The sequence below is a fragment of the Ahaetulla prasina genome, chromosome 7 (genome assembly GCF_028640845.1).
Source record: "Ahaetulla prasina isolate Xishuangbanna chromosome 7, ASM2864084v1, whole genome shotgun sequence".
Classification (NCBI taxonomy): domain Eukaryota; kingdom Metazoa; phylum Chordata; class Lepidosauria; order Squamata; family Colubridae; genus Ahaetulla; species Ahaetulla prasina.
Genome location: NC_080545.1, coordinates 13378146 through 13401450, shown reverse-complemented (window position 1 = coordinate 13401450; position 23305 = coordinate 13378146). Strand labels below are relative to the sequence as shown.

General features: G+C 45.8%; 1 protein-coding gene across 2 annotated transcripts in view; it reads right to left on the bottom strand.

The window, feature by feature from the left end:
- Window positions 1–5156, bottom strand: part of LRP6 (LDL receptor related protein 6) — an 84256-nt gene extending 79100 nt beyond the window's left edge. Inside the window, exon 1 of one of the 2 annotated variants that reach the window (XM_058190652.1) lies at window positions 4612–5156. In XM_058190652.1, the coding sequence (XP_058046635.1) occupies window positions 4612–4666 (55 nt within the window). In that variant the 5' untranslated portion in view covers window positions 4667–5156. The remainder of the gene's footprint in view (window positions 1–4611) is intronic. The other variant, XM_058190651.1, reaches the window with a different exon arrangement.
- Between the last annotated feature and the right edge of the window lie 18149 nt (window positions 5157–23305).

Here is a 23305-nt window from a genome sequence, read left to right as displayed (position 1 = left end):
AACCTTTTCCCATGCTGTTTCAAGAAGCATCACAGCAGTCTTTTCCCTTTAACTCCAGCCCAGTGAAGAAGCCCCATATCTGTGCAACTTATCATACACACACAGCTGGCAACAAATTGCATGGAGAAGGATGACACTTCATGTGTATTCTATTGGGGGGAGGGGGTAAAGGCTCTCCATCCTTGAGAAGCAAATATATATTGTATTTCTTTGACTTTTATGCCAATGCTCTGAACCACATCAGAGGAGCCGCCCCTTAGAGAAGAATGTTTTTTCATTGATCTACGGGGCCAAGCTTTGTCATTATTCTTTCAAAGGCATACAAAATGGAACATTTCACAATCACAACTCAACTTCTCTTCTTCCTTAGCTCAGCCAGTTCCAACCTAAGACAACGGAACACAACTCTGCAGGCACAGAGCTAAACAACAAACGCATGACTCCTCACCCCCTCCCCAGATTTGATATCCTCATGACCTTATCTTCATCTCAAGTCCGACCAACAGCTGAGGCAGCTTAAAGTCACCATTGGGTGTCCCAAACAATGTTTTCTCTGTCGACAAAGTTGTTTTTATTTTGCTATAGACATGACCTAACATGCTTCATCAGTGATAACACAGTCAGGGATGAGGTCTGCACAGTTTCTCTTGCCCACTTTAAGCTCTGGGCACACAGCTTAAATTGGGCATTGTCTGTGTAAAGTCTGACTGATGCTTTCCATGATGTTTATAGGACCTCCATGGGTTCTTTGTGAACACAAATTAAACACTCCTTTGAAAGAGGCTAAACCTATATGTAAAGAGAGTGTGTTAATTTTGTGTTGCGTGGAAAGCTGATTTAAACCATCCAAATTATGGTTCTGCCAGCTGTCCATGGGTGGTCCTGTCACCATCATACACATACAGGGTTTCCACGGCTTCTATTAAAAAGAATGCAAGAGACGGTGGGAAAGTAACACCAAGAAAGTTAGACCTAATGGCAACAAATGGGAGAAGGTTTAGCATAGGTTTAACACTCTTTTAGAAAAGCACTAGAGCCCTGCTGAGAAATAGCTTGGCTGCGAGGTCACAGGTAAGCAGCACTTCCGAGCCAAGAGTTGTTAGGTGGGATGCTTGATGCGGGAAACATGTAATAAGAGGAAAGATGATGGCTAAGAAAACCACTTTCTTGACCTTGTTCTGCATTAAAACAGGAAGGTTAGCACCCTTTTTTTGGTTTTGTCACTAAGACATAATAGGTTTTAGCACTTTCCTACCAGTTCATGGATATTTTAATGTCGCCATTTGGTTGTACCCTAAAACAGGGGTCCCCAACTTCTGATCCGTGGACTGGCACCGGGCCACAGCATGCCAGAAGCTGGGATGCGCAAACAAGCAAAGCCCCATCTGCAGAATGCAGGCAGCACATGAAACCAAGCCCCCTCCAGTCTGTGGAAAAACCTCTCTTCCTGGAGCTCAACAGGTTGGGGGCCACTGGCCTAAATGATCTCGGAAAAAATAAGGACAGTAATTCCTTCTGCACCTCAAACAAGTTTCTTCTATGCAACCTTCCTAGAATAATTTTTGCTATGTTTTGGTCCCATTCATTTCAGGGGGTAGTGTTATGTCTAAATACAGCAGATCCAAGGAAATGCTTCATGTGTCTTGGATGTGCTGCAGTGGTGGGTTTCTACCGGTTTGCCCAGGTTCCCGCGAACTGGTAGCAGCACCAATGAGAGGCTCCGCCCACCCACCCGGAGGTCATCACAGTCAGTCTGCGCATGTGCAGAAGCGCTGTGCGCGCTGTCAGTTGCGAGCCGGTAGCGAAGGTAAGTGAAAATCACCACTGATGTGTTGGCATTTTTGAAAACACAGGCAGGGGTCCAAATGAAATGTTACGCTACCACCTGAACTTTTTAATTCCTTCATTTAATACATATAGGCCTCAATCAATCAATCAGAATAGAGCTGGAAGGGACACTGGAGGTCTTGTAGGCCAACCCACTGCTCAAGCAGGAAACTATATCATTTCAGACAAGTGGGGGCTGTCCAGTCTCTTCTTAAAAACTTCCAGTGAGGGAGCAGCCACAACTTCTGTAGGCAAGCTGTTCCACTGGTTAATTGTTCTCACTGTTGGGAAGTTTCTCCTTAATTCTAGGTTTCTTCTCTCCTTGATCAATTTCCATCGTTTCTTGTCTTGCTTTCTGGTGTTTTGGAAAATAAGTGGCAGCCCCTCAAATACTGGTATATTTCTATCATGTCCCCCCCAGTCCTTCTTTTCTCTAGACTAGCCAAACCCAATTCCTGCAGTTGTTCTTCATATATTTTAGTCTCCAGGCCCTTAATCATCTTAGTTGCTCTTCTCTGCACTTTTTCCAAAGTCTCAACATCTTTTTTGTAATGTGGTGACCAAAACTGGATGCAGTATTTCAGGTATGGTCTTACTAAGGTTTTATAGAAAGGTACTAATACTTGACGTGATTTTGATTCTATGCTTCTGCAACCAAAGATTGTATTAGCTTTTTTGGCTGCTGCCGCACACTGTTGGCTCTAATTTAAATAATCGTCCACTAGGGCGATCATCCACTTCTCCCATTTGTTGCCTCGACTGCTTTTAATTTTTAATTGGGTCCACAGACAAGATGCCAGCTTGCTTTTGGACAGCTGTGTTCTTTCCAATAAGTCCTGAACAAGAAACCAATTCTTGTTCTTTTCCAAGAAGGAACACTTCTTTTACGCCATATTCATTAATTCCAATTAACTCTCAAATAAAAGTTATTGATGATTGTTCCAAATTCCATTTCTGGCATCAACACAGGGAGGGAAAATAAAATGCAGCATGGACTACACACTACCTTCTTTTCCTCATAAATGGCAAAAGGTTTACGAAGCTTAACAGAAATATGGAAATACATAGCGGGACTTTCGTTTAAAAAAATCAAAAACACTTTGTCATAGAACATGTTGAATCTTTCACATCTGCTGTGGGTGCTCCTTAATCTGATTATTTATAGAAAACGCAACACAAGTAGATTTTATGCAGGAAAAAAAGTTCACGCAAACATTTTTTCTCTCTCCGAATAACTCTTCAAGTGGAAAATTTGATACTCCACCATGAATTTAAGCATGCACATGATTTCTATAGGAAAACAGCTTATCTGGCAAATATTCCTGGAATAGGAACATATTTTCCCCATTATTACTGATTTTCTGGGACTCCCTCCAACCTAGTTCAACCTCTAAAAGTTCATCTAAAAAACAAAACAAAACAGAAAACATCCCTGGAAGGAGAATTTTTCAAGAATGATACAGGTCCTTACAGAAAAAGCAGCTGTGTTATTTTCCTCCCATTATAGCATAAGGAAGTTAGAATTACTTTTAAGCATCTACAGCTTGCCACTGAGAACTAATGCAAAAAACTGTGTGATACTGATAACAGTACTCGATTAACATTAAACTGGATAACAGACTTCGATTAAGCAATATGCAAACTACTTCCTTAGTTTGGATCAGTGGGGAAACGACCAACCAACTAAAGCTAAACTAAAACTAAACATGTTTTTTTTTCTTGGGCGTCACAGCCCAGTTTTTCCTCCTGAGGCTGCAACTCAGTGATTTAAAACATCGTACAGATAGTCCTCGACTTATGACCACAATCGAGGCCAACATTTCCGTTGCTAAGTGAAACATTTGTTCAGCGAATTTGCCCCATTTTTTTACGATTACTACCTTTCCTGCCTGCGGTTGTTTGGCAGTTTTTAAATCAGTCAAAACCGTTGTTCAGTGAATCCTGCTTCCCCACTGAATTTACATGTCAGGAAGGGTCACCAAAGGGGACACATACATACACACACCATGGGGGGAGGGGGGAGAGAGACATTGCAACAACCGTCACAAATACGAGTCAGTTGCCAAGCGTTTGGATTTGGGATCACCACCACTGGAGGGAGGGCAGCAACAGTCCCTGTCCCCCTCAAGTCGTAAAGTCGCTTTCCCCCCCCTGCACCGTCCGACACTTTTGAACAGTCACTAAACGAACCGCTGTAAGTCGAGGACTACCTGTATATATACAATACAAAAAGAGAAAAAGACTTCACTTGTTGTGCATGGCAAAAGCAGGAGGAGGCACCGTTTACCACGTTGCTGTTTTTTTTCCAGGGCCGCCTTCGATTTCCAAGCCACTTTTTTTTTTTTTTGATTAAATCTGGGAGAAAGTCCAGAGCAACCAATATATATAACGAATATATTCCACGGAGGAATCCTGAGCGGCGTTTTTGGTTTTTTTTGCTTCCCAGGTTCCCCACGCGCGAGGCTGTCCCACGGAGAAGCCTTCTCGGCTTCCAAGAAACCCCAGCCGGGGGCGGCGGCGGCCGGGCGACCCACCTATCCAGGGTTTTCGCCTCCAAGCCCCATCATCTCTCCTGGCTCCGCAGAGCGACCGGACAGCCGCCAACTTTGTGAGGCGGTGGGGGGGGGGAAACCCCAACACCCCCGCGTGGGTGAGGAGAAGGGGAAGAAAGCCCACGAAAAGTGAACCCGCCTCGCCGAGCGCGAAAAAACAAACGCCGGGAAGCGTCTTTTGTGTCTCCTCGCTCGGGAGGTCCCAGCCCGGCCCGGCCCGGCCTCGCCTTACCTCTCGCCAAAGCGCACAAGCCGCAGACCAGGAGGCTCCGCAGGACGGCGCCCATCTTCTTCTCCCCCCCCCCCACCTCGGTCGGTCGGCCGGCTCTCACCGGCGGCGGCGGCGCGGCGGAGACTCGGGAGCCGAGGAAGGAGCCGGCGGCGGCCGGGGGCGGCGGCGGCGGCTGCTGCTGCTGCTGCTCCTCCTGGGTTGCCCGCTCATGCTTCCGAAGGGGGCCCGCGCGGAGGGAAGGCCGGGCGAGGGCGGGAGAGACGGGCGCTGCTATCAGCTGCTACTCGGCCCAGGGCAAGGGACGCGAGCCCGGCCCTCCATCGTCGCCTCCTCAGGCAGCCAAAGGCGGGGAATATAGGGCGCCGGCTCTCTCGCCTTTCTCTCGCCTTCCTGCTCAGGGAGCCGCTTCCCCCTCAGCCGGCTGGGAACCCGGGGCGGCGCAGGGGCGCATTCCGTCTCCGCCCTGGCTCCGCTCCCGGGCTCGCTCAGGCAAGCGCCCTCCTCCTCTTCCTCTTCCCCGCTCCCTCCTCCTCCTCCTGCCGCCGCCTTCTTCTCCTCCTCCTTCTCCTCCTCCTTCTCTTTCCCTCAGCCGCATCCACAGGCGCGCGGGAGACGCGGCTCTCCTTCCTTCCCTCCCTCTCAGAACAGCCGAGAGAGGCTCCGACGGCGCGGGAGAGCTCAGCCCCTTCACGCCTCCTCCGCCGCCTCCGCCGCCCTCCTCCCCCTCCCGAGGACGCGCCAGGAGCCGCCCCTGCCGCATTCCGGAGGGACTCCTTTGCCCCCCCCACCACCACCACCACTCCTTCCACTTTTTCCACACACGGAAAGCGGTGATGTGGCCTCGGCCGCCGCGCTCGCTCTCTCTCTCTCTCTCTATTTCTCTCTCTCTCTCTCTCTGGACCGGCCTGGTCGGAACTACTTTCGGGCCGAGCGTGAGGGCGCGCAGGCACAAAGGCGGCCGTTGCTCGCGCCAGGTGAAGCGTCCCTTCTCTCTCTCTCTCTCTCTCTCTCTCTCTCTCTCTCTCTCTGAGGGAAAAGAAGGTTCCGGCGTGGGGTCGCTGAGGAGAAGCCCGTGTGCCGGGGCCTCCGAGGGCTCGCCTACCGGGCGAAGGAAAGGAGGGAGAAGCGAGGCGGGATTCAGCGGCCGAAGGGAGCTGCCTTGCCTTGCCCGCCCGCCAGACGCCTCCTTTCTTCCCGAGGAATGTGGACCGGGCTGCCGCAGAGCGCTTTTGTTCCCTTTGTCTTTTCGGTCAAGACAAGTGCTTTTCCAAAGGGGACGCCGTGCCTGCGGGAAACTCGGGTCCGCTCGTTCTACCCGCGGCTTGCGAGTTCCCACGCGCGTCGGACACCCTCCCGCTCCCCCCCCCCGTACACGGGTTTCGCGCGCAGGGACGCTCTAGGGCTAAGCGAGGGTTGGGAAGGATGCGTGTCGGGCGGGTGTTTCCCCACCACCACCACCACCACGATGCTCTGGATTAACTATCCTTCCTTAAACTGCCCCCTCGAATGAACCTAGGATGAGATCCGGGGTGGTGGGTCGTGTGAACCTAGAAAAAAAACGGGAGTCCAGGGACATTAAGAGGGAACCTCAGCCAGGAAAGGAAGAGCTGAGCCCAATTGGTTCGAGTTATAACCAATCTGGGTTTCCGGCTGTTGCAGCTCAGCAGTTGGGACTGAATTTTTCACACCTTGTGGTAAAAATAACCATGATGATGCCTCCTACGGGTAGTCCTCGACTTACAACAATTCATTTAGTGACCGGTCAAAGTTACAGCGACACTGAAAAAAAAGTGACTTATATGACCATTTTTCACACTTGCGACTATTGCAGCAGCCCCAATGGTCACCTGATCAAAATTGGGGTGCTTGACAACTGGTTCATATTTTATCACTGTTGCTGTGTCCCGGGGTCATGCCATCACCCTTTGCACCACCTCATAAGCAGATTCACTGAACAACCGGGTTGCTAATTTAACAGCTGCAATTATTCCACTTAACAGTGGCAAGAAAAGTCATAAAATGTGGCAAAACTCACTTAACAAATCTCGCTTAGCAACTTGGAGCCCAATTTTGGTTGTAAGTCAAGGGACTGCCTGTACTTGCCTAGGGAGGGAATCTTCATCACCCCGGAACTGAATGGAGGATTAAATCTAATAGGAGCGGGAGTTGCTGAATTTAGCTAGATTTACAAGGAAAAGTATTTAGGATTTCATCTTCAATCCCTAAACTTTTAATACTTCATAACTAATAAAGAATCTGAAACAAAATACACTCGGAGGGTTAGAGACAGGAAGGTATAGAATCTTAGCGAAGGAAAGAATATTTCTACGTTGGTCCTTCGGCTTGACAAAAATCTCCCAAGAAACATTTTATCCCATAAGAGAATTTTAAAGAAAGGAAGTTACCCTACAGTATAGAGTTTTTGTGTAATAAAGATGGGGCTACAATACCTTTCAATAAACCTACAATTATTTTGCACTTTTTAGGTTGATAAATATATTATCACAGAACACACAACTTGGTTGTATTTATCAAACTTAAAAGCATACTTTTTTTTGATAACAAGTCACTTTCTGTTGCGTCTGTTCACTCAAACTCTAAAACGATCCTGCATTTATAAAAAAAAATTGCAGGAAAATTGAACCTTTATGAATGCCGATCATATTTTTAAGGTTTTTTTCCCCTCCTTTTGTTCAATTGTATCCAATTTTCAGAGACTGGCTTGGCAAGATTTTCAGGAGTGGTTTGGCATTGCTTCCTGCTTAGAGCTGAGAGAAAGTTATTGGTCCAAAATTATCCAGCTGGCTTGTTGCTTAAGATTGGACTAGAACTCGAGGTCTCCCAGTTTTTAGCCTGATGCCTTCATCACTGCGCAAAACTGGCTTTTAACTATAAGAACAGTACAGGTGTTGTTTGTGGTTACGACCTTGTCTTGCATTATCACCATAATGGAGACTAACCTTCACTATCATAACATGTTGGTTGTAACATAGTTGATCATATGACTGACCCATTATTATGACCTTTATTGCAGTTGTTAAGTGAATCACCAGGGTCATAAGGCGAACCTATGGTTTGCTATGAGTGCAGTTTGGCTGAAAACCAGAAATGCCAGTTTTCATGAAAACCACTGCGAAAGGTGGTCAAGTCACCATGGAACATTGCAAACAGCTGTAAATGTGACTCAGTTGCCCCAGTGTCAAAAGTGTGATCACATGACCATGGAGGGGGTGACTTTTGGAACTTTGAAGGTGACTTGACTTACTATATACAGTTGTGTAAGGACATCAAGAGAGCCAGTTTGGTCTAGTGGTTAAGGTGCTGGCCTAGGAGCCAGGAGACCCTGACTACATAAGCCATGAATGCAGGTTGGCCCCTGGATTTTAGGGTAGTGCACTCAGGGTATATTTGCACAATCATAAACAAGCCAATCACATTTTAACCAAGAATGCTGTGCAGATTCAGGTGATAAGGTATATGGTTCAGGCAGGGGACCTGATAAAAGGACCAATTAAATATGTTTCGTTCACCCAATGTTATGTGGTGCAGAACAGGCTATAAAACATATTTATTGGGATGACTCAATTACTTAACACAAGCTGGCTGGGTTTTGAACATGACAAGCTCATGGTTAGCCAAATCATAGCTTATTCAGTAAATTCGGTATGCTGGTTAATGACTGCAATAAAGATTGGTTTGATCCACTTAGCTCCGGGTTGTTGTTTTTTTAAGCTGGGTTCTTCCATGCTGCTAGACTAAAATGTGGCTAGTTCGTGATGTGATTTTAGAGCCATGTTGTTTTTTAATTTCATTTTGTCACAACAGTATACACAAACATTGTCATAAGTAAAAAAAACATATTATGAAGAAAATATATTTATATAAAAGTAAAGAATATGCATCAGCTATATTAATTTGGTATAATAAAGGGAACAATAGGACAGGAACGGTAGGCACTTTTGTGCTCTTATGCACGCCCCTTATAGTCCTCTTAGGAATGGGGTGAGGTCAATAGTAGGCAGTTTTTGGTTGAAGATTTTGGGATTTTGAGTAGAGACTATGGAATCAGGTAATGAGTTCCAAGCATTAACAACTCTGTTGCAGAAGTCATATTTTCTGCAATCAAGTGCAATGATTGCAATCACACTGCAATCAAGTGCAGTGTTCACAATTTAACATTAGTTTACAACGGATAAAGGTGAGAGTTTGATAAGCAAGTACAGGCTGATAAAGGGTTAAAGATCCCCCCCTTTTCCTCCTCCTTCAAATTGTTCCCATCTGAAAGATTTCCATTATGTGTGATATCATATAAGGGTGGCAGAACTGACCCTCCAAGATAGATTAGCTTGGAAAAAAACGAGAGAAATTTTGGCTAGAAGCTTATGCTGAGTTATCCGTAAGGCAGACCAGTGTTCTTCAACAGCTCAATTATTTATTTAAAATGTCAAGACATCTGGAAAACTTAAAAGTTTCTTTTTCTTACCTTTTGGGAGTACTCGAGTCTTACTTGACAAAACATGCTTTTGTTGTTGTAAGGGGATCAGGTTTTAACCACCAAACCCTGAAACATTATTTTCTTTCAGTTTGCAAAATACTCCACAGATGGACCCCATTAGCTTGCCCTCCGAGTCTCTCAAACCATAGCAGTTATAAATGTCTTTCTGCTCAAAAATCTCTAGTGGAATCCGGGGTTTTGCAGGGCAGGTTCCAAAATACTACATTGTGCCTTTGAAAAAACGGAAGAATCAAATGGAGTTTGTCATGTATTAAAAGTCTATTTCTCCTGGAATGAAAGTAAAAATAAATAACATTTCAGAATACAGGTCCGCTTAAAACCCCAACTGAGCCCAAAATTTATGTTGCTAAGCAAGGCCTTTGTTAAGTGATATTTGCTCTATTTTCGACCTTTTTTGACACAGTTGCTGTAACATGGTTAAGTGAATCTGGCTTCCCCATTGACTTTCCTTGTCAGAAGGTTGCAAAATGGGATCACATGATCCCCAGGGACACTGTAATTGTCATAAATATGAAGAGGTGGCCAAGCATTTGAATTTTGATCACGTGAATCAGGATGCTGCAAAGGTCGTAACTATGAAAAATGGTCATACGTCACTTTTTTCAGTGCTGTTGTAACTTTGAACAGTCACTAAATGAACTGTTGTGTAAGTCGAGGACTATTCATTTAGCCATTCATTTAGCGACTGTTCAGAGTTATGGTTGGAGACGTTGGATCCTCTTAATGACCATGTGATTCATTTAAGAACCACAATGATTTGCTTAACAACTGTGGCGAAAAAAGTTGTAAAATGGGCATGACTCGCTTAACCACTGCCTTACTTAGTGATGGAAATTCTGGTCCCCGTCACGGTCAGAAGTTCGAGGACTACCTGTAATTGTATGTATGGAAGAGCAATATTTGGTATCTAGGATTGAAGGAAAATGTACTATTTTTAAAAGGTCAGAAGAGTTCAAAAGGCATCTTAAATATCTTGGAAACAGTTCTCTTTTTTTTACGTTCTAGTCCAATCTCTGCAAAGCAAAAAAAAAAAAAGTTCTATGTCCGGGGTATCAAATTTTGACAACTTTAAGATTGGGGAATTCTGGGAGTTGAAGTCCACAAGCTTCCTTCTACAAGGTTCTGTCATTCAAGGAAAATGCTGGCTGAACCTTGGCAGCTCTGTCTTGCTGTCAATGTCTGTCTCATTTTCCCAGTTTCCTGACAAATTTTATAACTTCATTTATAGGGAACTTGAAATCTGAAGTACAGCAGGTTGGAAGACTGAAACTGCTCATTTTCTTTGAGGAGGGGAAAAAATAATGGAGACATGTTTCACAATTAAAAGGAATCCTGATTGTCAACTCTTAACTTTCAGAAATGAGACCCAGTTTGGTAGTTTGGCTAAGGCACCAACCTTAGAAATTGAGTTCTAGTTCTGCTTTAGGCACAAAAGCTTGCTGGGTGACCTTGGGCCAGCCACTTTCTCTCAGCCCTAAGGAGGAGGCAATGGCAAACCACTTCTGAAAAACCTTGCCGAGAAAAGCATTTAGGCAGTGTCTGAGAAATGGACGTGATGGAACAGAAGGAAAGAACAAAAAACTTTCATAAAGGCTTTTATTTAAACCAATAACAGAGATTATTTTAAGTTACAGTTTTGGACTTGGTTTTAGAAAGAGTGCAGAGAAGGACAACAAAGATGATTAGAGGACGAAAGGCTAAAAAATATGAAGAACGGTTGCAGGAATTGGGGTTGTCTAGTCTTGTGAAAAGACAGACGTGATAGCAGTGCTCCAATATTGGGGGCGCTGCCACAAAGAAGAGATGGCTAACTTATTTTCCATATCACCAGAAGGCAAGGCAAGAAACAATGGATGGAAACTAATCAAAGTGAACCAACCTAGAACTAAGGAGAAATTTCCTAACTTCCTAGTGAGAACAATTAACCAGTGGAATGGCTTGCCTTCAGAAGTTGTGGGTGCTCTCAACACTGGAAGTTTTTAAGATGATGTTGGATAACCATTTGTCTGAAATGGCATAGGGTCCCCTGCCTAAGCAGGGGGTTAGACTAGAAGACCTCCAGGGTCTCTTCCAACTCTGTTGTTCTGTTAGCTTTTATGTTCTTTCCTTCATTAACAGTCTTCGATCAAGTATGGCTAACATGGGACACTTCCGTTTTTCCAGACTTCTTAACGTTTTATGAGGAGGAGACCCACAGGCTATCCTTGTATCAAACATCTGGCCATTCTTGGGTGAAAATGTCTAGGGGTTTATGAATGGGTTAAGTTCTCCAGACCCCGTCATGGGAAACCATCAGCTTCTTAAAAACGATTGTGATGTAATAAGAATGACATCCTGTTCTACCCATTCTGCATACAGTGCAATTTCCAAGCTGATCCCTCCAGAGAGCATTGCAATACCTACTATCCTTCTTACCAGGGAATGCACTGTATAACAATCCAGAATTGCAACAGGCACGCCTTGGAATTTACAGAATTGTTGGAGCACATCTAGACTGAACACCTTCCTTTCCCACACAGCCTACAGCCTGAGGTATCTGCAAGGAGGGATGCTCAAAATGCAAGTGATGGTCACAACCATTGTCAGCCTACCAAGTCCGGGTAGGAAGATGGACTAATTCTACAGTATTGCAAGGATCTATTAACAGAAACTTGACTTTTTTGACTGCCCTCCCTGCAAAGAGCCATACTCCAAAATCCCAAACATGAGATATGTCACATTGTAGGGGAGATGGGATGGATGAGTAGATAGGTAGAGTAGGTAGAGATGGATGGATAGATGGCTAGAGATAGGTAAGTAGACATGGGTCGGTTGGTAGAGGTGGATAGACGTAGGTAAGTAGGTAGGTAGAGGTAGATAGGTGGAGATACAGCTGGATGGATGGGTTTAGGTAGGTAGGTAGAGATGGAGAGGTAAGTATGTGGGAAGAGGTAGGGAGATGAGATGGGTTGGTGGGGTGGGTAGGTAGGTAAGTATAGATAGGTGGGGGGAGAGAGAGATGGTTTTTCTGTTTGAAGAGGTCCACTAAGGTATTTAGTTATCTTTTCAAAGTGCTGTAGCCCTTACGCATTTTTTCCTGGTAGGATCAGGCCCTTCTGTAGGTCCAACCGCCAAGACAAGAAATAATGAAACCTGGATAGATTATCTGGTAAGCTAGTTTCCAGAGCTCTTTGTTTGTTTTGCTCCTTAGAACAGTTGTTTAAAAAAAAAGTTGGAATGCCTTTAAAATCTCAAAGAAGTTTGCAGAGCACAAACATGGAAGAGCCTTGGGCCAGGGGCTGATTAGCAAGACCTCCAAAATCCCTTCCAGCTCTATGGTTCTCTGAAATTCCTAATTTAATCTCGATTTATTGGGAGATTTTTTTTTCCTTTCAAACAATGGATCGCTATTCTCTTTTTCCAATGCAAACCGCTCAAATAAAGCAGTTGTAATTTTAGTGCTTGGAAGAAACGAGGAACATTTAATTAGCAATATGTAACATCCTGTAATGAAAAAATCTGTCAGCAGTCACTCAAACTGTCCCATTTTTATGTACCTTTCAAAACAAGCATTCCCTGTTGCCAGGCAATCAACATGACTGTGGAGCAGTGTGGTTTTGTTTTTTTTTATCTGTTTTTAATGGATTTTCTTTGTAAGCCACTGAGAGTCCATGGGAGTTGGCCCATGGCAGCTAAAACAAATTTAAATAAATAAGTTATAATCCACTGCAGGAGATGCCTGAAGCATATTCTTTGGAAAGGTATAGGTGTACTGCCGGTATGTGCATTCACACACGCACATACAAACACACCTTGTGCTGGGAGGGAAGAATGGCCAAAAAACAAACAAACAAACGAGGAATTGTGAGAATGACCCATCATGAACTTCCACAAGATGTAGCAGATATGATCCTGGCTTTATTGGATTAGTGAACATCCACAGTGCAATAAACCTCTTCTTAATTGCCTCTGTAATAAATGCTACACTAGTGGCCAAAATTGTGGAAACCTTTTGGAAAAAGTGTATTTTTAAGGTTTGATGGCTAATAACACCACTTTTTGGGGGGAGTTTCAAGATAATCCTATTCCACTGCTAGAATGGCCTGGGAATAGCCCAGACCTTAACCCAATTGAAAATCTATGGAGCCAAATAAAGAAACTTGTTAGTCAGAAGAGACCCAGCAATAAAACCCAGTTAATAGAAGCAATTATTCAGTCTTGGTTTCACATTATAATAGCTGCAGAACTGAAAGACTGAGTGATAACATCACTCCATGGGAAGCCATTGTAAGGCCGTATTCATGCTAAAGGTTATCCAACTAAGTATTAATTGACTTGGTGATAATTTTTTAATATCTAATTTTTTTCTACATGGTTCACTTTTCTTCTTTATACTGTAACTGCTGTTATAATAGCAAATCCTTCATTAAAGTTATTGCATTACATTCTTGATTAAATTACCTTTCCATTGATATATAATTTTATGGTACTACTCCAAAACAAAGTGGTGGTATTAGCTAGTTTTAGAAAATACACTTTTCCCAAAAGGTTTCCACAATTTTGGCCATTACTGTAACTTGGCTGTTCCATGAAGAAATTGTTTTTTTGTAATTCCTTTTCTCAAATCTCGGGCACCTTTGATATCAGCTGCAGAAATGTTCCCGGGTGCTTTTAAGAAGTTCCATTCAAATGATCAACAGTTCTTATCTCCATCACTTCCGTAGCCAGGCTTAGCATTTAGAATTGGGAAGTCTCTCCTTGTATTCAGTCTGCCTCCTCCTCCTCCTCCTCCTCCTCCTCCTCCTCCTCTTTCTCATCTTAATCTCATCTGGGTGGGGGACGGTGTGTGTGTGTGTGAATGAAACCTAAGGAAATCTGGACTTTCTCTGCACTTTTTAATTCCCAAGGGCTGTAAGGTTCCTTTCGGCTGAATTAGAAGAAAGGGGAGAAGGCCAAACTGATTTATCTGGCAAAAAACCTGAGGCTAGTTGAGGTACCTTTGTTGAACCTATATTCTACTAAAACGGCTTGGAACAGCTTGCCGGCAGAAGTTGTAGCTGTGCTTCATCACTGGAGGTTTTTAAGAAGAGGCTGGACAGCCATTTGTCTGAAATAGTATACAGTCTCCTGCTTGAGCAGGAGGTTGAGCTAGAAGCAGTGATGAAATCCAATTTTTTTTTTACTACTAGTTCTGTGGGCCTGGCTTGGTGGGCGTAGCAGGGGAAGAATACCGCAAAATCACCATTCCTCCAAGGTCCCCTCCAGCTCTATTTTAATTGATATATTGATTGAAAACTCTTATTGTCCTCATAATGTCATAGGTGAGGAGGTTACGAACAACTAAACGTTGCAAATTTGCAAAAAGATGCAACACTTTGAAGGGTTTTAGTGGAAAGGCAGGATATCTACGATTTAAATTACTGGAAAAATGCAATTACTCATTCTTGGAGGTCCTTGTGATGCAAATCAGCACATACAACAAAAACAGATAACATGATACATGATGGGATTACAAGTTATTGTTGTCTGGCCCTCTCAATTCCTGGCAAATAGATGGGGAAGAAATGGAGGTAGTGACAGGTTTTATTTTCCTGGGCTCCAAGATCACTGCAAATGGGGACTGCAGCCATGAAGTGAAAAGACACTTGCTCCTGGGGAGGAAAGCTATGGCAAATATAGACAGCATACTAAAAAGCAGAGACATCACCCTGCCAACAAAAGTGTGTATAATCAAGGCTCTGGTTTTCCCAGTTGCAATGTATGGCTCTGAAAGTTGGACCATAAGGAAGGCTGAGTGCCAAAGAATTGAGGCCTTTGAACTCTGGTGCTGGAGAGGACTTCTGCGAGTCCCTTGGACTGCAAGGCGATCAAACCGGTCAGTCCTAGAGGAGATCAACCCTGACTGCTCTTTAGAAGGCCAGATCCTGAAGATGAAAACTCAAAATATTTTGGCCATCTAATGAGAAGGAAGGACTCACTGGAGAAGAGCCTAATGCTGGGAACGATGGAGGGCAAAAGAAGAACGGGACGACAAAGTACAAGGTAGATGGATGGAGTCACTGAAGCAGTCAGTGTGAGCTTAAATGGACTCCAGAAGATGGCAGAGGACAGGAAGGCCTGGAGGAACGTCCATGGGGTTGCAATGAGTCGGACACGACTTCGCAACTAACAACAACAAAGTATAACAAAGAAAAAGCCCTTCTATTATTTATTGATTGATTAGACTTTTGATCCCACTTTTATTACTCTACAGTTAGCTCAAAGTGACAAACATACCTAATACACCTTCCTCCTATTTTCCTCAGAACAACAACGCTGTAAAATGGATTGGGCTGGGAGAGTGTGACTGACCAAAGCCACCCAGCTGGCTTTCCTGACAGGACTAGAACTCACAACCTCCTGGTGTCTAGGTCAGCCCCCTAACCACTATACCAAATTGGCTCTCCAATTAAATGGTTATCAGTGATCATGAGGACTTTTTCTTCCCCCAAAATTAAACCACATTCTATTTTTTTTTTCCAATCCAAAAACTCTCTTAGAGGATTATGAGTTTATACAGCCTTTTAGCTAGGGGTGAAATGCTACTGGTTCAGACCGGTTTGCCTGAACCGGTAGGGGCACGTGGTTCAGCGAACCGGTAGTGGCAGCAGCACGAGGCTCCGTCCACCCGCCCATTTGTCATTACTTCCTGGTTTTAACCTTTTTTTGAGTCTCTGCGCATGCGCAGAGGGTCCAAGTGTGCACGTGATGCGCGCCCGTATGCAAAGTGCGCACGAGGAGCATGTACTTCCAAACTGGAAGGGAAGGGAAGTAGATTTCACTCCTGCTTTTAGCACTGCGTGAGTCCATCACTGGATGATCTCTGTGTAGGCAAAATTGTCATTTTGATCCTTGGATAATTTGGAAAAAAAGAGTGTGTCTTTTCCTCAAGAATGATTGAAAGATCCAATCAAACTCGGCGCATAAACCAATTATCTGATAATTCTTCAAATCTAAGCTCATGGGATCAGATAAAGAGCCAAGGAATTAATTCAGGAATCCAGCATATAATATGCTTTTGGCTGGGTGCTCTGGACTCACAGGAGTTGTAAGATTAATCTTATGACACAGTGGGAGTAGATCCAGAGGACAGACTGGCTTAGGACTGAAAAATAAAAAAATTACAACTGTTACAAGAACAAAATGAAAACTATTCCTTGGGGTGGATCCATACTAAATCAGTCGCACTTAAATCCCTTTCAGATCAGCCGACTTATTTATTTAATTATTTATTTTATTTATTTGTCAAACACAACAGTATATATAAGTATGAAATAACCATACAAATTGGATACAATCAAAGGGAACATTAGGACAGGAATGGTAGGCATACTGGTGCTCTTATGCACGCCCCTTACGGACCTCTTAGGAATGGGGTGAGGTCAATGGTAGATAGTTTTTGGTTAAAGCTTTGGGGATTTTGGGAAGAGACCACAGAGTCAGGTAGTGCATTCCAGGCATTAACAACTCTGTTACTGAAGTCATATTTTCTACAATCAAGATTGGAGCGGTTCACATTAAGCTTAAATCTATTGTGTGCTCGTGTATTGTTGCGATTGAAGCTGAAGTAGTCTTTGACAAGAAGGACATTGCAATAGATGATTTTATGAGTTATACTCAGGTCATGCCGAAGGCGGTGGAGACGTAGTGTGAATTGTGACTAGATGTCCCATGGCATTCAATTTAGCTGCTGATCACGAGTCACCCTGGAGTAAAATGGTCTAAATAAATCTACTTAGTGAAAAAATAGGAGGCACAGAGGCTCATAATCTCCATGGCCTTCGTTTTCTATCTCCTGACTAGAAGCAAGCTTGAATTCTTAGTACTGAAAGTACTGTACTTTTCCACACCGGGCCACCCCAATGAAGCTATCGAAGTGCTGTCCCGGTGTTTGGAAGCCGTACGGGTCTGGATGGGGAGAAACAGGCTCAGGCTCAATCCCTCCAAGACGGAGTGGCTGTGGATGCCGGCATCCCGGTACAGTCAGCTGAGTCCGCGGCTGACTGTCGGGAGCGAGTCATTGGCCCCGATGGAGAGGGTGCGCAACTTGGGCGTTCTCCTGGATGAACGGCTGTCTTTTGAAGACCACTTGACGGCCGTCTCCAGGAGAGCTTTCCACCAGGTTCGCCTGGTGCGCCAGTTGCGCCCCTTTCTAGACCGGGATGCCTTCTGCACAGTCACTCACGCCCTTGTGACGTCTCGTCTGGACTACTGCAATGCTCTCTACATGGGGCTCCCCTTGAGGGGCATCCGGGGGCTACAGTTAGTCAGAATGCAGCTGCGGGTGATAGAGGAGCCCCTCGTGCCCCCCGAGTGACACCTATCCTGCGCAGGCTGCACTGGCTACCTGTGGCCTTCCGGGTGCACTTCAAGGTGTTGGTGAACGTCTTTAAAGCGCTCCATGGCATAGGGCCGGGTTACTTACGGGACCGCCTGCTGCTACCGAATACCTCTCACCGACCCGTGCGCTCTCACAGAGAGGGACTCCTCAGGGTGCCGTCGGCGCGACAGTGTTGTCTGGCGACGCCCAGGAGAAGGGCCTTCTCTGTGGGGGCTCCCACCCTCTGGAACGAACTCCCCCCAGGACTTCGTCAACTTCCGGACCTCCGAACCTTTCGCCGCGAGCTTAAAACTCACTTATTCATCTGCGCTGGACTGGGTTAGTTTTTTAAGTCTATGGGTTTTAATGGGTTTTTATTTTAAATTTTTAATTGTGGCCAATTTAATAAGTTTTTTAATTGTATTTTAATTGTATTTATTGTGTATTGTGTATTTTTTACCTGGCTGTGAACCGCCCTGAGTCCTTCGGGAGAAGGGCGGTATACAAATTTAAATAATAAATAAATTAATAAATAAATAAATAAAAGCAAATGTAACTTAACAAAGACTTGAGTGGGATGACCTCATCCAGATAAAGTCCTCTGGATACATACATATACATACATACATACATACATACATATATACATAACAGTATTGGGTTTCAATTTAGTTTGCTACCTGTTCGCTCGTGCGCGATGCTTCTGCGCATGCTCAGAAGCTTCTACGCATGCTCAGAAGCATCCAGGAGGATGGGCGGAGCCTCCTGCCATGGCCGCTACCAGTTCGCTCAATCCGGCGAACCGGTAGCAACCCACCACTGATATATAGCTAGAAGAAGAGAGATGAGACTTCAACTCTCAGCAAACTGGCTGGAGAATTCTGGGAATGGAAGTCCATATCTTTTAAAAGTTGCCATGTTAAGAGAGACGGTTCTAGAAAATACCACTGTTTCGTGTCACATTATAAAGTTTTCCCCGACTCCAGTATGTTCTTCTGAAATATAAATGGCGGTCTACTATTTTCCTTGAGTGCATGGTCCTCAGCCCAGTTTCTTTCCACTTTTAAAAAAATCTCTCAGGTTACTGCCTTAATTGCCTCTGTTTTTAACGGTTTTGAGCACTTCTGCTGCAAACTCCATTGCGAAGGCAGAGTGCCTCAGTGAGAGTCCAAGTTTAGTTGTTGGATAAAGAGTTAGTTAAAAACTAACTGGATATTCCAGGCTGTGGCACAGCTACAAAGATACAGATGGCCATCTCTGTTTTTTCTTTGTTTTACTGCTGCTGTGACTCCCTGGGAGAGAACCATTGTTGTTGTTAGTTGCGAAGTCGTGTCCGACCCATCACGACCCCATGGACAATGTTCCTCCAGGCCTTCCTGTCCTCTACCATCCTCTGGAGCAGGGGTCTCCAACCTTGGTCCCTTTAAGACTTGTGGAAAGCTGGCTGAGGGACTCTGGGAGTTGAAGTCCACAAGTCTTAAAGGGACCAAGGTTGGAGATCCCTGCTCTGGAGTCCATTTAAGCTCATGCCTATTGCTTCAGGGACTCCATCCAGCCACCTTGTTCTCTGTCGTCCCCTTCTTCTTCTTTTGCCCTCAATCTTTCCCAGCATTCGGCTCTTCTCCAGTGAGTCCTTCCTTCTCATGAGGTGGCCAAAGTATCTGAGTTTCATCAAAGTACTTGAGAGAACCATGGGAAGGGATACAAGCAACCATCATAACGCCCTCAGTTTGAAGTTTAGGAAAGCAGCATCTTTTATACCTGTGCTGCCCTCTAGCGTTCATTTTATCTCATTTATTTATTTAGCAAACAAATTTATATGGCTGTCCAACTCAGAGACCCCGATTCCTGGTGGCTTATACCTTAAAACAGTGAATGGCTAACCTTTTTGCTGTCCTGTGCCAAAAGTGGGGAGAGCACGGGGGGGTTGTGCATGCATGTGCCCACACCCATAATCCAGTGAGCCTTGTCCCCCCATGCATACGCGCATGACCCCCCCTGGGGTTCCCCCGCTTTTGGCATGTGATGGCCCGGTGGGCCTGGTAGGCCCATTTTTCACCCTCCCCAGGCTCCAGAGGCTTTCTTGGAGCCTGGGGAGGGCAAAAACAGCCTTTCCCAACCCCCCTCCCCGGTGGCTGGCACCCACATGTGCACTGGAGCTGAGCTAGGGCAACACTCGTATGCCCAGAGATATGGCTCTGTGTGCTACCTGTGGCACGTGTGCCATAGGTTCGTCATCACGGCTTTACAACATTAAAAATTCAGTGTAAAACCCCTCCATCCCTCCTTCCTTTTTAGCCTGAAGAATTTTCCAGCTCTTCGAATGGAATCAAATACTAACAACAATTTGCTTTTCGCTATGTTGGATGGTGTTTTCCTTTAAATATTCCTACTGGTGATTCCCCCCTCCCACCCCCAAACAGCATTATCTTCTTCTTTTTTCTTTTCTTTTCTTGGTTACTGGCACTTCTCAAAGGTGTTACACTAAGCAGCATATTCGTGGCACTGTAGAAAATTCAACTGGTCACAACTTTAACCGGTCGCAAAAAAATTCTGCATAAACACAGCGGCTTTTAAATGAACGGGCCCTGGTTTTTCCTGCCAAACATTCCTTAGTCACCAGTAATGTTCCCATTAAAAAGAAAAAAAACAAAAACCCAACAACTTCTTTGTTCCAGAGCAAGGGTATCCAGCTTTAGTCAATTGAAGACCTGTGGATTCCAATTCCCAGACTCCCATTGCTGGTTGAGGAATTCTTATAGTAACCAGACGTCCCGCTTTTGGCGGGACAGTCCCGCTTTTTAATAATTTGTCTTGCGTCCCGATTTTTTTCCCCACTCCCATTCTGAAAATGGGAGGCGGCAACGCAAGAGGAGGAGGAGGAGAAGGGGGAGTGGTGGAGAAGAGGGCGAGAGATCGCCCGCTGCCTGGAAGAACCGAGAGGAGAGCCGAGGAGAGCAGAGCCTGCCTGGAAGAACCGAGAGGAGAGCCGAGGAGAGCAGAGCCTGCCTGGAAGAACCGAGAGGAGAGCCGAGGAGAGCAGAGCCTGCCTGGAAGAGCCGAGAAGCAGCAGCCGCTCCTCCTCCTTCAGCCAGCTGGCGAGACTCAGCGCAAATGCACAAAGTCCACAAATCTTCACGTTGCCAAGGTTGGATGCATACCCCTGTTCCAGTGTCCTTAATAGCAATTGGCACTTCAGACATGGGTGGGCTTCAAAAATTTTAGCAAGGGGTTCTCTGCCCTGTTGCTGGGTAGGCGTGGCCATGGTGGGCGTGGCCTAGTTGGCCTCCTGCACCACGGCAAGGAGGGGGGCGTTTTTAGCCTCCTCGGGCTCCGGAGGCTTTCGTCGAGCCTCTGGGAGGGTGAAAATGGACTCCCCAGGCTCCAGAGGCCTTCTGGAGGCCAGAAACAGGCCCATTTCCGGCTTCCCGAACCTCCGGTAGGCCCATTTTTCACCCTCCCTGATCCTCTGCCCGCACCCTGCACTTACCTGCATCCAAAATGGGCCGTGTGGGGACTCCTGGGAGGGGAGGAGTGGGGTGGGTGGGGCCAGCCAGGAATGGAATTTGGGGGTTCTCCAAACTGCACAGAATCTTAGCTAGAGGTTCCCCCGAACCACTGCGAACCCCCCAGCAGCCCAGCCCTGCCTTCAGCCATTAGTAGGTAATCCTTACACTATATATTGTGACAATCTATTTGTATAAAATTAAGCTTTTTATCAAACGACCCCTGGGTGATTTTTGTTTTAATTGCTAAGGAGTGGGAGTGAGGGAAGGGCAAGGACATTGCCAATGCGAAGCCGCCATGAGCCCTCGCTTCATGCGCTCCTCAATTATAAATAGCAATTAGAGAGTCATACATTAGCCTGATTTAGTCACAGGCCTTTTGCACATGGGGGAAAAAAACTTCAGTCTGGCCACTTCTGCAAGTGATGAATCGCCAAATGCCTGTAAAGCAATTTCCTGATTCTGCAGAGCTATTCTGTTGCCATCTAAACATCCACTCTCCAGAATTGGACCACTGAAGGGAGTCTAAAGAAATTTGGACGAGGCCTGGAATCAATGCTTTTTTCTTTTCTTTCTTTTTTAACGTACAGTACAGGGGCAAGGCCACTACCTGGAATTATTTCACCTCACTTTCTTCCATCTAGTGGAAGAATTAATACACAAATTAAAGTATTATTACTGCAGAAGAAAGCCAGGTTGGTGAAGTGGTTAAAAGCAATAAAAGGTAAAAGAGTTTCCCCTGCCCAGCCATGTCCGACTCTAGAGCTCGGTGCTCATTTCTGTTTCTTGGCCAAAGGAGCCAGCATTGTCCATATAATTTCCATGGTCATGTGACCAGCATGGCTCTATGCCTGTTGTGTCTGCGCCCCCCCCCCCCCCCCGAGCCGGGCCCTCTGCCAGAAAGTGACTTGGAAAGTGAGGGGGAAGGGCCATCAGGATTTACCTCTGGAGCACCGGCTTCCCTGGCTCAGCTCCAGGAGCCAGAGGCAGGTCAGGTGGAGGAGATAACGAGGCCTCCGTCCCCTGACTTTCCCCCCAGGCCACGCCTCCAGACCTGGCTGATGGCAATCAGGCCTCGCTGGACCCTGGGTTTCGTAGGCAGGAGAGGCGGAAACAACAGAAGCAGGGGTGGGGCAGGCCTAGGAAGTGCTGAGTCACGGGGTCACACCCCACAGGGTATAAAAGCAGCAAGAGCTGCTACACCACTTCGTGGCGAGCAAATCAACTGCTTAGAGGGAGAGAACTAGAGCTGAAGTACTATTTGTTCCTGGTTTCCTGGTTGACTCATCGGTATCAAGAGAGATAACAGAGAGACTTGGCAGATGCTCGCTATTTTGCTGCCAGAGCTGATAGTTGCCGTGGACTGATTTGCCGGCTAATTAAGTCATCGGTTGTGTCTCCCGGACTGAGGCGAGGGGGACAGAACAATGCCATTACCTTCCCACTGAAGTGGTACCTATTTATCTACTTGCATTTGCATGCTTCTGAACCAGTGGTGGGCTGCTGCCAGTTCGGGTGAACCGGTAGTTGTGACCTGTGGGTGGGGTGAGCCCAGCCCCGGCCCAGCGCTATGCCATCCTATTTAGCTACGTTTTTTAAGCTGCGTGCATGCGTGCAAGTGTGCGCGCGCAAAGTGCACATGCAGAAGGCCGCATGCATGTGTGGAAGGTGCATGCACAAGCAAAGCGGCCATACACACTCACATTTTGGATGCTGGGCAAACAGGTTAATTCGTGTGCCGCCCCACCTGTTTTGAACTGCTATGTGGGCAGGAGTTGGGGCAAGTAATGGGAGCTCACCCCATCATGTGGCGCTTGGGTCTCAAACCTGGGCTGTCAGCTTTCCAGCTGACAAGCTCGGTGTCTTTAATCATGCTCCCTTTAGGTTAAAAGCAGGCTGGAAATCCAAGGAACCATGAGTTCTAGTCCCACCTTAGTCACAAAAGAATCAGAAGATGCTTTGTAGCCTTCTAAAAGAATGGTGTAGTGGCTCTCTCGCCTCACAATCAGGAGGCTGTGAGTGCGATCCTAAGTAGAGGCAGTTATTTCTCTCTCTGACCACAGTGAAAATGTATCTGCTGAAGAAGAAAAAACCTCCACATTGGCGACAGGAAGGGCATCCGGCCAGTAAGCACTCAGTTCCATTCAGTTGCCCAGACTCCACCCTGCAAGGGATTATGGGGTCATTAAAAGAAGATACTTTGTATCGGGGTGAAATGCTCCCGGTTCGGACTGGATCGCCCGATCTGGTAGCGATGGCGGCGGATGGTTCGGAGAACCAGTAGCAAAAATCTCTGCCCCCCCAGCCATGCCCAGCTGAGCCACACAATCATCA